The sequence below is a fragment of the Bison bison genome, unplaced genomic scaffold (genome assembly GCF_000754665.1).
Source record: "Bison bison bison isolate TAMUID 2011002044 unplaced genomic scaffold, Bison_UMD1.0 scf7180017864077, whole genome shotgun sequence".
Lineage (NCBI taxonomy): Eukaryota > Metazoa > Chordata > Mammalia > Artiodactyla > Bovidae > Bison > Bison bison.
In genome coordinates, this window is record NW_011494649.1 from 2680682 (window position 1) to 2698558 (window position 17877).

Consider the following 17877-nt stretch of genomic DNA (forward strand, 5'->3'; position numbering starts at 1 on the left):
AAAAAAGTTAGGCAAAAGGCATGAATAGACGGTTTAAAGAAAAGGATCGTTTAAGAGCCCTTAAGTATGAAAGTATTTTCAACTTATATAAAAGGAGATATAAATCAAAACTGTTATGACATACATATTAAGAATGGGGCAGCTGTGAGATAGTAATATGAGCCAATCTAAGAATTACCAATCTAAGATAGGAAATTAATAAGAGAAATACAACATTCAGTTCAGCATCTGAATTTTATATTTAAAAGATACAACGTGTTATGTATAAACGTTGACATCTCCAAAAAGATATGTAAGAAACTACTTCTGGAAAGGGTTCCTATGTGACTGAGGAAGGAGTGGAGAAATCTTTCCTTTTCTTCGTATCTGCTTTTTTTTTCCTTTTAAATTGCTGATGCAGCTGCTTATTCAAGATTTCTTTGGGGGGAAATATTGACATAGAATATTAAAATCTGTAAGGGACCTGTCCAAGCCATTCCTTTTACAGCTTATTTAGAATTTCTCAAGTGCTTTGGATCACAGAACTAATGTTTTCAGCCTAGCTTCCTTTCTTTGTAGCTGTAGTTCTCAACTGGGCAGCAGGTCTTAATAGGTTTTATCTTGATATCAGCGATCTTCTTTCTCTTGTTCATTATATTCCACGTACTTAGCATACAGTAGTTGCTCGGTAAATGTTTGAATGAATTTTTTAAAACTACGGTATTTATTTGTGACATGACACAGATAGAAAGTATTTCATCTTTATCTTTGAAAGAAGAAAAAATCATTTTTCTGTTGTTTCCTATTCCAATGAAAAACTAACCATAAATGTTATAGTTTAATTTTGACCTATTTTAAAGAGACATTTGTAAAGTTATAATCTGTTTAATGATTTTTCAGACACTGCCTTCATGTCCTATTGACCGGAAACCTTTTCAGGCGGTGGTTAAATTCAGTGTATCAGAAGGTTGTGTTAAGGTAAGGCTTAGAGTTTATTTTATAGAATGAACTGTGTAAACTTAATTGAGATGATTTTGCTTTAATAGATACTTGAATGTATTTGTGAATTAACTAAGTTTAATGTGTTTAATTTCCATTAAAAAAATGAATGGGATATTAGATTCAGAGACAAACCCTCACAAAAAAGTCCAAAGTACCTGAAAATTATGTTTTCATGAAAAGCATATAATGTTGAGAAGATTAAACAAGTAAAATTAATATAAAATGGTGTCTTTGTTCTTAAGTGCCGGTGGTACTTGAAGGAAATGGTTTAATTAGAGAAAAATGTGGGAGTTTGTGAAAATCTTGAGAAGGACGAGAAGGACTTCTCACAGTTTCACAGTTGTTATGGGCAGATAACTTTTCTTCTGTTAAGTACAATTTTATTGTAATGCTTAATCTTGATCACATTCTTGAGATGCACACATCACACTGATGTTATTTGATTATGAACCATGATTTATGATTTGTATTCACATTTATTTTTGGCTTACCAAAAAAAGAAGAAAGAAATAATTTTCCTAAATTGATGAATAAAAAATGAAAAGTGGAAAAGAGAGTAAGTAGCAAGTAAAGTGAAATGTGTGGTAAAGAGATTTCTTGATGTTATTGCTGATAAATCAGGAATGGTATTGTAAAAATGAAAGTTAAAAATGAAGGTATACAATATATATAAATGATGCCATTAATGGGAAAGACAAACTTCCCGAGTAGCAGCAAGACTGGTAGCTATTTTTGTGAGTAGAAAGGGGTATGTGAGCAACATAAAACTATTTAAACATTAAATATTCCTACTGTAGGTGTTTATAATTTGTTTTGATTATTTTCTCTGGATAAGTCTTGATGACATAAGGTACAAATGACACTACAGTTCAAATAAAATGACATGTGTAAAAGATCCTGCATGTTTAGTTGTGTAACTCTGGAAATTATGCAGATTAGTATATATCTTCAAGAAAAGATAAAATGTTATATATATGTGTGTGATATTATAATTAAAATTATAAAGCATAACTTTTCTGAAAGACGTGTTCTCTGTTTTTCTAGACCGTGTGTGTGTATGTGTGTGTATATATACACACACACACACATATATATATTATGTTGTGTGAATTAGCCTCCAAAGATACTCTGTAAAATTATGTTCTGTTGCTTGGAATAAAATGTATGTTTTATTTAATAGAATTTGAATGTTACTTAAAAGTTTGGAACAGTGCTAATCTAATTTTGTTAAACTTAAAATGTATTTTTTATCATATGTGATATTTATATACTCTTAATATCTTTCTTTGCCCTTTAACTTCTTTTGAATCTTTATTATCCTTTTCCCTTTACAATTAAACTTGAATGAGACATGCACAGTTGCTTATATTTTCAATCAATTGTTGGACATCTCTATCTAGAATACCAAAGGAATCTAAACATGAACAAACCCCAAACTTATCTCATTCCCAGCCCCTCTGCCAACCTCAGTTTATGGTACTGTAATCCTGGTCACCCAGATCAAAAGCCTCTGGAAGTTTTCCATTTTTTCTCTTTTCATTATTTTTGCTGCTTCTTTATACACAGTGTCTTAAATGCATTCCATTTCATTACCTCTCTGTAGACCCTCAGGCTGTCTGTCATCTAGATCTGTTCTGCCAATAGAAATATACCATCAATACACACCACTCTATAAACATTTAGTAGCCACATTAAAAGAACAAAAAGAAACAGTTAAAATGAATTTTTATATTTTGTTTAATCTAACATTTAATGTATTATTTCAACATGTAGTATGTTAGAATTGTTATTGAAGGATTTTGTCTCCTATTGTTGTTTTCATTGAAATCTAGTATATATTTTACGCTTACATCTCTTTTTAAACCAGCCACATTTTCACATGCTCAATAGTATATGGCTAGTAACTATTGTCAGAGAAGGCAATGGCACCCCACTCCAGTACTCTTGCCTGGAGAATCCCATGGACGGAGGAGTCTGGTAGGCTACAGTCCATGGGGTCACGAAGAGTCGGACATGACCGAGCGACTTCACTTTGACTTTTCACTTTCATGCACTGGAGAAGGAAATGGCAACCCACTCCAGTATTCTTGCCTGGAGAATCCCAGGGACAGAGGAGCCTGTTGGGCTGCCGTCTATGGGGTCGCACAGAGTCAGACGCGACTGACACGGCTTAGCAGCAGCAGCAGCAGCAGTAACTATTGTCTCATACAGTATAGTTCTACACTATTACAAGAGCTTCCTTCCAGTTTCCTGGCTTTTATAGTTTCTCTTTAACTGGTTCATTCTCCATATCACTGTCAAAAAAAGCAAATTTGATCATTTCATTCACTTACTTGTAAACCTTCATTTATTTTCTGATTTCTGTAGAATTATTTTCTTTTTCAAGGCCTTTACTGTCTGGTCCTAATATATTACATCAGTTTCATATCCTGTTAACTTTTTCTTCCACATCCGCATTGACTTCTCTGCACTCTTTTTATTCCCTCCATTTAGAAAATCTTTTTTCCTTAGACAAATTCCTATTCATTCTTTAAGACCAACTCAGAAATTATCTACTCATTAAAAGTCTTCTCTGGTATCGTCAGATAAAGTCAGTTCTACATATATATATAAGATCTGTGTTTATATTTCTGTTACGAGCACACTCATAACTCATTTGCATGCCTCTCTCTTTTTTGTTTCCCTAGAGCTTAGCACAAATACTCAGTTTATAGTTTAGCATACTTAAACTAATAAGCATATGTATTTGGCCTACACTTTCATTTAGACAGTATGCTGCTTTAATTTTTTGTTCTTTCAAGGGAAATGTATAGGTGTGATCCCATATTATCACTCTAAATAGGTGATTTTGCTTTTCTCACAGGTTCAAGTAAAAAGACAGTTGAGAGAAACAAAGGACAAGAAAAATGAAAGCTCTTTTAAGAAACAGCTATCCTGTCAGGAAAATTCTAAAAGCTGTATGAGGTTAGTGATAAGTTCCAGGAATGGAATCCAACTGTGTAGAATCAGAAGTTAGCAATTAAGAAAAAAGAGAGTACTTAAAAATGATGTGAAGTTTCAATGTATATAATTCTTTTAAAGCATTCCCTTGATAATTTAAAGACAGACCAGATGAAATGAGAATATAATTTATTTGACCATTGTCTTTGATGAATTAGTTTTTTATTTTAGTTTTTTCTGAGTTTGTTATAGATTGATATTTTTAAAAGATAAAAGTTACAGCCATGTAAAAAAAAACAAAACACAAGCCATTATGGATAAGCATTGGTGCACAGCCCACATTTTGAGTAATTGCTGTAGTATTTATGGACAGAAAATAGAAAATAACTAATGATACAGTACAACATTCTTCATGAGACTGTTGTAATTAAAACTATTATTTTTCTCCTTTTGCTTCTTTGTGTTGTAGCAGACACTTGCTAGTACTATAACAAATGTTTATGTTTGAAAAAATTTTTAAACATGTTTGGATTTCTTAGCTACTATTGTTAAAACATAATTGCCTAAAAATACTTAGAACTCAAGTTTAACAGGTATTAAGGTAATTTTTAATTAAATTGAATTAGTAGTGTACTGGAGATTTATTACTGAAAATAGCTTGTTGTGGTACTTATAAAATTTAACCCCTTTTTGATCTGAACTACATTTAGAGCTGTCGCAAAGTTGTATTAAGTCCGTATATTGTCAAATTCATAGTTAAATCTATGGCTCATTAGTACATTTCATCAGAATACTAATACCGTAAGAGAGTAAATGTATTACTAAAAACATTGACAATATTCCTTGAGATTTACTGAATTATGCCACTTATTTTTGACTCTGTAGCTCTCTAGATCTTAACTTTTAGGAAGTTATAGACTTTTTTAGTAATCTAAAGAAAACGGTAGAGAACTTCTACCCAAAAAGATACGTCATAAAATATACTTAAAGACAAAATTTCGTAGATTTAAGGGATTTGTGGAACACTCAGTTCAAGAGCCCACCCATAAACCCAAGTTAATAACTTCAATAGAGCAAATTTTATGTACAGTTTCTTTTAATTAATTTGGGTCAGCTTTGACTCTTCCATTTATGTTTGCTTAGTAAATAACACATCCCCAGGCATAATGAAGAAATACCTTTTGCTAGGTATTCTTTTATTATTCATTTATTCTTCATTCATCTCCTATTCTTGACTATGGCAATGTTATAGATAGGCATTTTTTTCAGAATTACCCAGTCCTCTTGGCTCCTCCTGAGAGTGCAGTGCTCATTATTATGTGACCTATAACAGGGTCATACAGTGGGTCGGACACACCTGAGGTAGTCCACATGCTTAGCTGTTTTTTCTCAAGGACTTGTGGTTGAGGGATGGTAAAAGGAAGTAACAGATGCAAAATAGTAATTTGCTTTTGCCCACCAAGTCAGACCATTAATGATTTCTCTCACAGTAAGTCTGTCAGTTACTAGATTTTTACTGTACATTCTTTCTGGAGTCTTTTGGATGTTTTTTAGAATTCCTCTCATTCAGTTTTATGTTTATAAGATGTAGGCCTCATTTCCAGCACTTAGAAAATAACCTATTTGGTGTTGCCTCTCCCTTCTAAAGATGTAAAACTCCTCTTTCTGATACTTTCCACTAGTTCCAGGGAAAGGGATTGCAGTAGTGTTTTGTTTCATGTTAAGTGAATCTCCTTTGTAGTCATTGGAGTGGAGAGTGGCAGCTAAGTGGGGAGTTCAACTCATCATGCTTTCTTTGCTAAAATTTAAAACTTGGTGCATAATAGCTTTCATTGTTGTGGGCAGTGTATTGAAAACAAATGAGCAGAGTAACAGTTTTCTTTTATTTCATCTCTTTATTGATCTTTACAGAAAAAAGATAATAGGAGAAGATCTGTTAAGTGTAAAATTTTATGACCTGAAGATGATACACAGTAAGTGACTTTTTCCTTGTATGTTCTACATTTTTTTCTTTGTTTCTTACTTTAATGCTTCTGCCAAAGTTCTTGTAAGCTTGGAAAACAGTCATTACAACAGAACTCTGCTGAGCTCTGTGTACATTGTATTCAGTTCTACATAAACTACTTCCATGGAATCATTTATACTGTTTCCTGCCCTTATTTTCCTGATCAACTTGGAGGAAGGGAAGGGGTCAGTGAATAAGAGAGAGAGAGAGAGACAGTCAGTGTGTGTGTGTGTGTGTGTGTGTGTGTGTTGGAAAGGAAAATGAGAAAAGGGTATTTTCCAATTACTCAGTTAGCAGCCTACATTGTGGTCTTAACTCGACTCATTAGGGCCGAAGTCCTTAGGGGAAATGAGATAAAATACCTTGTGGGCCAATAACTGTAAGCAGTAATGAGGGAAGTCTAATAGTAAGCAGTTAATCCACAGTTCCCAGAGGAAGTTGTGGTTTAGCTTCAAGCCACACTTAATTTGAAACTTTATTTAGGAATAAAACATTTCTTACCTGTTTATGTACTACTATGTTCAGTTGCTCAGTCGTGTTTGACTCTCTGTGACCCCATGTGCAGTAGCCCCCCTAGGCTCTTCTGTCCATGGGGTTTTTTAGTCAAGAGTACTGGAGTGGGTTGCCATTTCCTCCTTCAGAGGATCTTCCAGACCCAAGGATTGAACTCGTGTCTCCTGTGGTTCCTGCATTGGCAGGGTGGATTCTTTACCACTGATCCACCTGGGAAGCCCACATATCTGTTTGAGAATATGCCTGTCTTTTGTTGTTGTCTAGTGTTATGGTTCTCTAATACAAGAAAGCTTTGCAGCAGGACATGAGGAAAATGTCACTTCAGTGCTTTGTGCCTCCTCTTTGAAACTTAAGCTGTTTATCTTTTTTCCAAAGAACACCTTACTATGAGCTAATTGTAAGCAGGGAGAGGTGAGCATTTATTTTCCATGCTAGGTTACGATTAATTTCTATTTATAGATAGAATTAATGAATTCATTGTTCTTAAAACTAAATGGTAATCAACTTCATTTTTTATACATTTGAATACCATGTTTGGGTGTTGTTACTGTTTTTTTAATTTGAATTAACATGGTCTCTCAGAATTACAGATAACCCCTGATTTACAGATTAATAAATATATGTCTTTAATAATTTACTCTTAAAGTGAAATTTCACTAAAAGAACTTTAATGGTTAGATAAACATTTTTCTTTAGTTAAAGAACTTTAGATATCAAAACTTCTTTGTTTTTCTGGGTAATTGCTATAGATTAGCATTGTTTTTTATTGAATAGCCTTTTGTTTGGTAGCTCTAGAATCAAATATAAAATTTACTGCTGAGGAAGATTAAATGATGTTACAGATTTTCTCTAGGTAGTGTAGTGCACTCTTACTATGATAATCTTAGTTTTAAGACTGCAGTAATTTTCTTTAAGTCTGCGTCTCTGGCCTGGGCTTATTTTTAGAGAGAGAGAAACATAGGCAAATCTTAGACCTATAGTGCTTGAGTATAGTGAAGGCCATTTATAAGAATCTTTGATTCATTTAGATTTGAGTTTTGTTTTGCTATTCAGAATATGGAATACTAAACAAGTTTTCAGTGAACCGTCTAAACCAGTTCAATAGTTGACTTTTTCCTTCCTACTTATCAAGATATAATTGACGTATACAACACCAGTTTAAAGTGGTCAGCATAATGATTTGACTTACATACATGACACATCATAAAATGATTGCTGCGGTAAGTTTAGTGAGCATTCATCATCTCATATAGATACAACATTAAAAAAATAGACAAAAATTTTTTCCCTTCTGATGAGAACTCTTAGGATTTAGACTGACTCTCTTAACAACTCTCATGTATAATTAACAGCAGTGTTAATTATATTAATCATGTTTACATTCCATCCCTGTCAGTTCAGTGTACCATCGTGTCTGACTCTTGGTGACCCCACGGACTGCAGCATGCCAGGCTTTCCTGTCCATCACCAACTCCTGGAGCTTGCTTAAACTCATGTCCATTGAGTCAGCAATGCCATCCAACCATCTCATCCTCTGTCATTCCCTTCTTCTCCTGCCTTCAATCTTTCCCAGCATCAGGAGTTCTCAGCATCCAAGGAGTTGTTTATATCAGGTGGCTGAAGTATTGGAGTTTCAGCTTCAGCAACAATCCTTCCAATGAAAATTCAGGACTAATTTCCTTTAGGATTGACTGGTTGGATCTCCTTGCTGTCCAAGGAACTCTGAAGAGTCTTCTCCAACTTCTCCACAGTTCAAAAGCATCAATTCTTCGGCAATCAGCTTTCTTTATAGTCCAACTCTTACATCCATACATGACTATTGGAAAAATCATAGCTTTGACTAGATGGACCTTTGTCAGCAAAGCTGTGTCTCTGCTTTGTAATATGCTGTCTAGGTTCGTCATAGCTTTTCTTCCAAGTAGCAAGTGTCTTTTAATTTCATGGCTGCAGTCACCATCTGCAGTGATTATGGACCCCAAGAAGATAAAGTTTGTCACTGTTTCCATTGTTCGCCCATCTATTTTCCATGAAGTGATGGAACTGAATGCCATGATCTTCTTTTTTTGAATGTTGAATTTTAAGCCAACTTTTCCACTCTTCACTTTCACTTTCATCAAGAGGCTCTTCAGTTCCTCTTCGCTTTCTGCCATAGGGATGGTATCATCTGCGTATCTGAGGTTATTGATATTTCTCCTGGCAATCTTGATTCCAGCTTGTGCTTCATCCAGCCTGGCATTTCGTGTGATGTACTCTGCATATGAGTAAAATAAGCAAGGTGACAATATATAGGCTTGATGTACTCCTTTCCCAATTTGGAACCAGTCTGTTTTCCATGTCCAGTTCTTACTGTTGCTTCTTGACTGGCATACAAATGTCTCAGGAGGCAGGCATGGTGGTCTGGTATTCCCATCTCTTGAAGAATTTTCCACAGTTTGTTGTGATCTACACAGTCAAAGGCTTTGGTGTAGTCAATAAAGCAGAAGTAGATGTTTTTCTGGAACTTTTGCTTTTTCAGTGATCCAGTGGATGTTGGCAATGTGATCTCTGGTTCCTCTGCCTTTTCTAAATCCATCTTGAACATCTGGAAGTTCACAGTTCATGTACTATTGAAGCCTGGCTTGGAGAATTTTGAGCATTATTTTGCTAGCATGTGAGATGAGTGCAATTGTGCGGTAGTTTGAGCATTCTTTGGCATTGCCTTTTCTTTGGGATTGGAATGAAGATGGACCTTTTCCAGCCCTGTGGCCACTGCTGGCCAAATTTTCCATATTTGCTGGCTTATTGAGTGCAGAACTTTCACAGCATCATTTTTTAGGATTTCAAATAGCTCAACTGAATTCCATCACCTCCACTAGCTTTGTTCGTAGTGATGTTTCCTAAGGCCCACTTGACTTCGCATTTTTTTGGCTTCCTTTATCCACTTCTCCTTCCCTCACCACTTAGCTCTGGTAACCACAATCTTATCATTTTTTCTATGATTTTTGTTTGTTTTTGAAATATAATTGACCTGCAATATTATGTTATCCTGTCACACAACTTCATGAGTCAGTATTTTTGTACATAGTATCACCATAATTAGTCGTTACCATCTGTTATTATATGAATGTATCACATACTTTTTGACTATATTCCCCACACTGTACGTTTCATTGTACCTCTTAATCTGCCTCACTTCTATCTATCCTCTCAATCACCTCCCCCCTTCCAACAGCTTTTTTCTCTGTATCTATGAATATTTCTGTTTAACTGTGGTTTCGTTTTTTAGATTCCACATACAAGTAAAATCATACAGTATGTGTCTTTCTGTGTCTTACTTATTTCACATAGTATAATTCCCTGTAGGTCCATGTGTGTTGTTGCAGATGGCAAAGTTTTATTCTTTCTAATGGTCGAGTAATATTGCATTGTACGGAATATGTGTGTGTATCTCACATCTTTTTTATTCATTCGTCTGTTGCTTGGCACTTAGGTTGCTTCCATATATTTGCTATTATAAATAACGATACAGTGAAACATGGGAGTGCATATATCTTTTTGACTGTTTTATTTTCTTTGGATAAATGTCCAAGAATGAAATTAGCAGATCATATGGTAGTTCTGTTTTTAATTTTTTGAGGAATCTCCATAAGTTTTTTCATAGTATCTGCACTAAGTTACATTCCCATCAACATTGCACTGGGGTTCTCTTCTTTCCACGTCCTCACTTATTATTTGTTATCATTTTTGATAATAGCCATTCTTATAGGTCTGAGGTGATATCTAATTGTTTTGACTTGCATTTCCCTGATACTTAGTGATGTTGAGCATCTTTTCATGTGCCTGTTGGCCATTTGTATGTTTTTCAAAAAATGTTTGTTCAGATTCTCTGTTTATTTTTAAATCAGGTTCTTTGTTTTTTTGATTTTGAGTTCTTTTAAGTTTTTAATTCCTTATTGGATATATTGTTTTCAAGTAAGTATCTTCTCCCATTCAGTTGGTGCCCTGTTCATTTTGTTGATGTTTCCTTCACTGTGCAAAAGCATTGAAGTCCCATTTGGTTGGTTTTGTTTCCCTTGTCTGAGGAAGCAAATCTGAGAAAATTTTAAAAAACTGATGTCAAAGAGCTTTATTCTTATAAGAGTTTTTTATTTTCAGGCCTTACATTTAAGTCTTTAATCCATTTTGATTTTATTTTTGTTCATGGTGAGAGAAAGTTGTTGAGTTTGATTCTTTTGCCTCTAGTTTAATTTTCCCATCATCCTTTATTGAAGACTGTCTTTTCCCCATTATATATTGCTCCCTCCTTTGTTATAAATTAATTAATTGCCCATACGTGTGTATCCATTTCTGGATTCTCTGTTCTGTTCCATTGGTCTGTCTGTTTTGTATCAATACCATACTGTTTGATGACTAGCTTTGTACGTAGTATAGTATAAAATTAGGGAGTATGATGCCTCTGGCTTTGTTCTTCTTTCTGAAGATTGTTTTTGCTGTTCAGGGTCTTTTGTGCTGCCATACAAATTTTGGAATTGTTTGTTCTGGTTCTGTGAAAAATGCCATTGGTATTTTGTTAGAGATTGCATTGAATCTGTAGATTGCCTTGGGTAGTATGGTGATTTTAACAATATTAGTTCTTCTAATCCATGATCATGATATATCTTTACATCTGTTTGCATTGTCTTCAGTTTCTTTCACGAGTGTCTTAGAGTTTTCCGATTCGAGATCTTTTACCTCCTTAGTTAGATTTATTCCTAGGTATTTATTCTTTTTTGATGTGATTTTGAATGGGATTGTTTTCTTAATTTCTTTTTGTGATAGTTTGTTGTTAGGGTGAAGAAGTGCAACGGAGTTCTACATACTAAATTTTTATCCTGTAACTTTAACACTTTCATTGATGAGTTTTGGTACCTTTTAGTGGTGTCTTTAGGATTTTCTTTGTATAATATATGTCATCTGCAAACAGTGACTGTTTTGCTTCTTTCCAAAATGGATGCCTGTTATTTCTTTTTGTTCTGTGGTTGCCGTGGCTAGGACTTCCTATACTGTGTCGAATGACAGTGGCGAGAGTGGGCATCTTTGTCTACTTCCTAATCTTAGAGGAAATGCTTTCAGCTTTTCACCATTGAGTGTGATGTTAGCTGTGGGCTTGTCATTTATGGCTTTTATTATGTTGAGATATCTTCTCTCTATTCCCATTTTGTTGATTTTATCATAAAGGGATGTTGAATTTTGTTAAAAGCTTTTCTGTATCTATTGAGATTATTATATGGTTTTTATTCTTTAGTTTGTTAATGAGTATCACATTGATTGATTCATGGATATTGAACCATTCTTTTATCCCTGAGATAAACCCCACTTGATTATGGCATATAATCTTTTTAAAGTACTGTTGAGTTTGGTTTGTCACTTTTTTGTTGAGTATTTTTGGGTGGATGTTCACCACCCAAAATTACTCCCAATACTGGGAGTAATTTTTTTTGTTCTCTCTTTGTTGATAGCTCAGTTGGTAAAGAATCCACCTACAGTGCAGGAGACCCTGGTTTGATTCCTGTGTCGGGAAGATCTGGAGAAGGGATAGGCTACACACCCCAGTATTCTTGGGCTTCCCTTGTAGCTCAGCTGGTAAAGAATCCCCCTGCAATGCACGACACTTGGGTTCAATCCCTGGATTGGGGTGATCCCCCGGAGAAGGGAAAGGCTACCCACTGTAGTATTCTGGCCTGGAGAATTCCATGGACTGTATAGTCCATGGGATCACAAAGAGTTGGACATGACCGAGTGACTTTCATTTTCACTTGTGTGTTTTGGTATGAAGGTTGCTGGCTGTGTAGTACTGGTTTGAAAGCAGTTTTTCAGGATAGTTTGAGAAGGATAGATGTTAACTCTTCTCTGTGCTGGTAGTCATCTGAGAAGGCTCTTTGTCCTAGACTTTTGTTTGTTGGGAGTTTTAAAATTTTGAATACATGTGTGCTAAGTTGCTTCAGTTGTCTCTCACTCTTTGCAACCCTATGGATTGTATCCCACCAGGCTTCCCTGTCCATGAGATTCTCCAGACAAGAATTCTGGAGTGGGTTGCCATGCTTCTCCAGGGGATCTTCCTGATCCAGGGTTCAAACCCACATCCCTTAAAGGAAGGTTCTTTATGACTGACACCACCTGGGAAGCCCAAATATTGAATAGCTGATAAAAATTTATTTCCTGCCAAAAGATTAACATTTTCCAAGGCCTGTAACTTAATGCCATGTCTACTTATGTTAGGATGCCTGAAGTAATTGGTTTAGTATAGGCAGAATATCCTAAATATCCAAGGCTTCCCTTGTGGCTCAGCTAGTAAAGAATCCACCTGCAATGCAGGAGACCTGGGTTCAATCCCTGGGTTGGGAAGATCCCCTGGAGAAGGGAAAGGCTACCCACTCCAGTATTGTGGCTTGGAGAATTCCATGGACTATACAGTCCATGGGGTCACAAAGAGTAGGACACAACTGAGTGACTTTCACTAAATCTGAATCTAAAAGGCAGATTATTGCTTAATACTTTATGAGTAGGTAGAATAAGAGTACTAATATTTAAGTAATTATGAGTAAATGTCTTAACAACTCTGGATGGAGTTGATGGATATTGGGTACTCATTGATAAATGGCTCAGTTCTGTAAATGTTGCACTTCAATGAAAGAAAGTGAAAGTGTTAGTCACTGAGTGGTGTCCGACTCTTTGCTACCTCATGGACTGTAGCCTGCCAGGCTCCTCTGTCCATGGACTTCTCCAGGCAAGCATACTGACTGAAATGGATTGTCATTCCTTTCTCCAGGGATCGAATCTGGATCTCCTGGATTGCAGGCATATTCTTTAACATCTGAGCCACCAGGGAAGCTCCTTAAAAGGATTTTGTTAGTGGATTGGATGTGAGGTAGAGAAAGGATGTGAGGTAGAGAAAGGAGGAGGTCAAGGGTGACACTAAAGTCCTGACCTGAGCAGCTATTAAAATGGCATTGCCAGTTGCTGAGTTGGGGAAGGCTGTTAGAGTGTTTGGGGTGATATAATAAAGAATTGTCTTTTGGACAAGTAGAGATGCTCTGAAAAAATATGGATGTTTGTATGCCATGTGCAAACAAGATTTTTTCATCTTTAGATTGTTTTAGTATAGTTGGTTCATGTTCATGTGTGAATTTGTTCTTGGCTTTTAAGTCTAACTGATGGTTTCTTCCAGTTTTCATTTCTTTTCCCACTCTTGAATTGAGGCAAAAATGTTAAAGACTATGATCAGAAATAAGACTGGAGAGGAAGATTGAAGATGTCATAGGGAGTTGAGCAATAAAGCTGAAATTTCTGCATATTATCTTATACAGAGTAATTTTTTAAAATAATTTTATTTATTTTTGACAATCTTGGATTTTCATTGCCATGCAGGCTTTTCTGTAGTTGCCACAAGTGGGGACTACACTCTAGTTGCTGTTGATAGGCTTCTCATTGCAGTGGCTTCTCTCATTGCAGAACATGGGCTCTAGAGCGTGTGGGCTTCAGTAGTTGCCGTGCATGGGCTCAGTAGTTGCGGCTTCCAGGCTGTAGAGCACAGCGAGCTGTGTGCCTCAGTAGTTGCGGAGCACAGGCTTAGTTGCTCCGTGGCACGTGGAGTCCTCCTGGATCAGGGATGGAGCTCGTGTCTCGTACACTAATAGGCGGGTTCTTTACTACTGAGCCTCCAGGAAAGCCCTGTAAGGAATAATGCTGTGCAAGAAGATACCATTAAAAGATACCATTAACAAGGTTTCTTTTTCACTGAATTACAATGTGGTGAAACGATTTTAGGAAGATAGCTTGGTAAAAGTTACTCTAAAAAGATAGGAAGTCAAGAACCTATTAAAAAAATTCTAGAGCTGTCTATCTTAGGTTATATTTCTTTTTGTCTTCTGACTCATTTAGCATATTTGATCAATTCTGAGAACGCAGTTTTTTTGTTTGTTTCAGTTTCACATTCTGACATCTCTAAAGTGAGATTCTAATTGTTTTTCTTGTATGATCACTGTTGACTGCGCATCTGGATAGTTGCCACTGCTTGTGACTATATGAACATACAGAGTTCTGCCGTTAAATCTGGAGAATAGATAGCAAAAACTTGGAAAAAGAATTCATAGATTATTCTGGAATTTTCTTAACCCCTAGGACCCCTAATTGAAAGTGAGAGAACTGGGGGAAATTCATCAGACACATGTGCCAGCAATCCTAAGAAAGTCATAAGCTGGGTAATTCTACATCGTGAAAGTCACTCAGTCATGTCCGACCCTTTGCAGCCCACAAACTTAATTGCAAAACCAGTATAAAAGGCCAATACCAATAATTTAGTTCTTAATGGATTTCCTGAGGAATCACCACTGTTTTTTTTCTTCCAATTTTATTGAGATATAATTGCCATTTACAACACTGTGTAAGTTTAAGGTTTACCATATAATGACATTATGAAAGTCAAATGATATGGACCTAACAGAAGATATAAGAAGAGGTGGCAAGAATACACAGAACTGTACAAAAAAGATCTTCATGACCCAGGTAATCACAGTGGTGTGATCACTCACCTAGAGCCAGACATCCTAGAATGAGAAGTCAAGTGGGCCTTAGAAAGCATCACTACAAAGCTAGTGGAGGTAATGGAATTCCAGCTGAGCTATTTCAAATCCTAAAAGATGATGCTGTGAAAGTGCCGCACTCAATATGCTACCAAATTTGGAAAACTCAGCAGAGGCCACAGGGCTGGAACAGGTCCGTTTTCATTCCAGTCCCAAAGAAAGGCAATGCCAAAGAATGCTCAAACTACCGCACAAATGAACTCATCTAACATGCTATCAAAGTGAAAGTGAAGTCACTCAGCCGTGTCCGACTCTTTGTGACCCCATGGACTGTAGCCTACCATGCTTCTCCGTCATGGGATTTTCCAGGCAAGAGTACTGGAGTGGGTTGTCATTTCCTTCTCCAGGGGATCTTCCCTACCCAGGGATCAAACCCCGGTCTCCCACGTTGTAGGCAGATGCTTTTACCGTCTGAGCCAGGGAAGTCTCTCAAAATTCTCCAAGCCAGGCTTCAAACAGTACGTGAACCGTGAACTTCCAGATGTTCAAGCTGGATTTAGAAAAGGCAGAGGAACCAGAGATCAAATTGCTAGCATCTGTTGGATCATCAAAAAAGCAAGAGAGTTCCAGAAAAACATCTACTTTATTGACTACGCCAAAGCCTTTGACTGTGTGGATCACACGAACTGTGGAAAATTCTTCAAGAGATGGGAATACCAGACCACCTTGCTGCCTCCTGAGACATGTGTATGCAGGTCAAGAAGCAACAGTTAGAACTGGACATGGAGCAAGACTGGTTCCAAATCGGAAAAGGAGTACATCAAGGCTATATATTTTCACCCTGCTTATTGAACTTATGTGCAGAGTACATCATGTGAAATGCCAGGCTGGATGAAGCACAAGCTGGAATCAAGATTGCCAGGAGAAATATCAAATAACCTCAGATACCAGGTGACACCACCCCTATGGCACAAAGCAAAGAACTAAAGAGCCTCTTGATGAAAGTGAAAGAGGAGAGTGAAAATGTTGGCTTAAAACTCAACATTCAGAAAACTAAGATCTTGTCATCCAGTCCCATCACTTCATGGCAAATAGATTGGGAAACAATGGGACAATTGACAATTTGGGGGGGCTCCAAAATCACTGCAGATGGTGACTGCAGCCGTGAAATTAAAAAACAATTGCTCCTTGGAAGAAAAGTTATGACCAGCCTAGACAGCATATTAAAAAGCATACATTACTATGCCAACAATGGTCCATCTAGTCAGAGCTGTGGTTTCTCCAGTAGTCATGTATGGATGTGAGAGTTCGACTATAAAGAAAGCTGAGTGCTGAAAAATCTATGCTTTGAACTGTGGTGTTGGAGAAGACTGTTAAGAGTCCTTTGGACAGCAGGGAGATCCAACCAGTCCATCCTAAAGGAAATCAGTCCTGACTATTCATTGGAAGGTCTGATGCTGAAGTTCCAATACTTTGGCCACTTGATGTAAAGAACTGACTTATTGAAAAAGACCCTTATGCTGGCAGTGATTGAAGGCAGGAGGAGAAGGGAACAACAGAGGATGAGATGGTTGGATGGCATCACTGACTCAATGGACATGAGTTTGAGTAAGCTCCAGGAGTTGGTGATAGACGGAGAAGTCGGACGCGACTGAACTGAACTGAAAATTATGAAATGATTATCACAGAAAGTTTAGTAAGCATCCATCATCTCATCTTATATAGTTACAACATAAAAGAAATAAAAAAATTTTTTTCCTTCTGATGAGAAGTCTTGGGATTTACTCTTAACAGCTTTCAGGTATAACATACAGGAGTGTTAATTACATTTATCATGCTTGTACATTACATTCCTAGTACTTACAACTAGAAGTTTGTACCTTTTGACTGCCTTCATCAGTTCCTCCTCCTGTCACTGCCTGTCACCACCATCTCTTTTCTTTGAGTTTGATTGTTTCTTTTTGAAATACAGTTGACCCACAACACTGTGTTAGTTCCTGGTACACACATAATTATTTGATATGTCTGTACATTTTTAAATGATCACCATGATAGTCCATTTACCAACTGTCATTATACAAAGATATTACGTATTTATTGACTATATTTTCTGCAAATCACCACTGTTCTGGATAGCATAGAGGATGATACTGTTGGAAAAATGGTTATCAACAGACTTGGGATGAAAAGTAGTTAGAAAAAATTGGATTCTGCATTAATGAAGGTTTATGAAGCCTTAACCAATTTATTATGTACTCATATATTCATTTTTATTAGTTAAAAAAGAAACTATGTCTGCATTAGTTTGCTTGGGCTGCTATTAGAATTCACTACAAACTTGGTGACTTGAGGCCACAGAAACTTTTCTTCACTGTTCTGGAGGTTAGACGTCTGCCTTTTTGGGTGCCTGATGTCCTCTGCCAGCATTCAGAAGTTGTTTTGTGGAATTTGCTCAGCATTCAAGTGTTCTTTCGATGAATTTGTGGGGAAGAAAGTGGTCTCCCCGTCCTGTTCCTCCGCCATCTTAGGACCGCCCCTGGAGGTTAGAAGTCTGAAGTCATGGTGTTGGCAGATCCTTGCTCCCTCTGTGGGGTCTAGGGAAGATTCTTCCCTTGCCTCTTGCTGTAATTTCTGGTGGCTCCTGGCAGTCCTTCACATCCTTTGACTTGTAGCTGCATCTCTGGAATCTCTGCATCTGTCTTCTTATGGTTTTCTGCTCTGTGTGTCTCTATCATTCTTTGTCTCTGATAAGGACATACTCATTGGTTTCAGTGCCCACTCTAATCCAGTATGATCTCATGTCAATCTTTCTTTAATTGTGTATGCCATGTCTGTATTTCTAAGTGTCATATTCTGAGGTTCCAGGTGGACATGAATTTTTTTTTTTTGGGGGGGTGG

General features: G+C 36.7%; 1 protein-coding gene across 2 annotated transcripts in view; it reads left to right on the top strand.

Annotated features, from left to right (window-relative positions):
- The window catches only part of SCAF11 (SR-related CTD-associated factor 11), an 86182-nt gene that overhangs the window by 45252 nt on the left and 23053 nt on the right, over window positions 1–17877 (top strand). For both annotated transcript variants that reach the window (XM_010837535.1, XM_010837536.1), the window contains exons 5-7: window positions 880–957; window positions 3845–3945; window positions 5833–5894. In XM_010837535.1, coding sequence (XP_010835837.1) covers window positions 880–957; window positions 3845–3945; window positions 5833–5894 — 241 coding nt within the window. The remainder of the gene's footprint in view (window positions 1–879; window positions 958–3844; window positions 3946–5832; window positions 5895–17877) is intronic.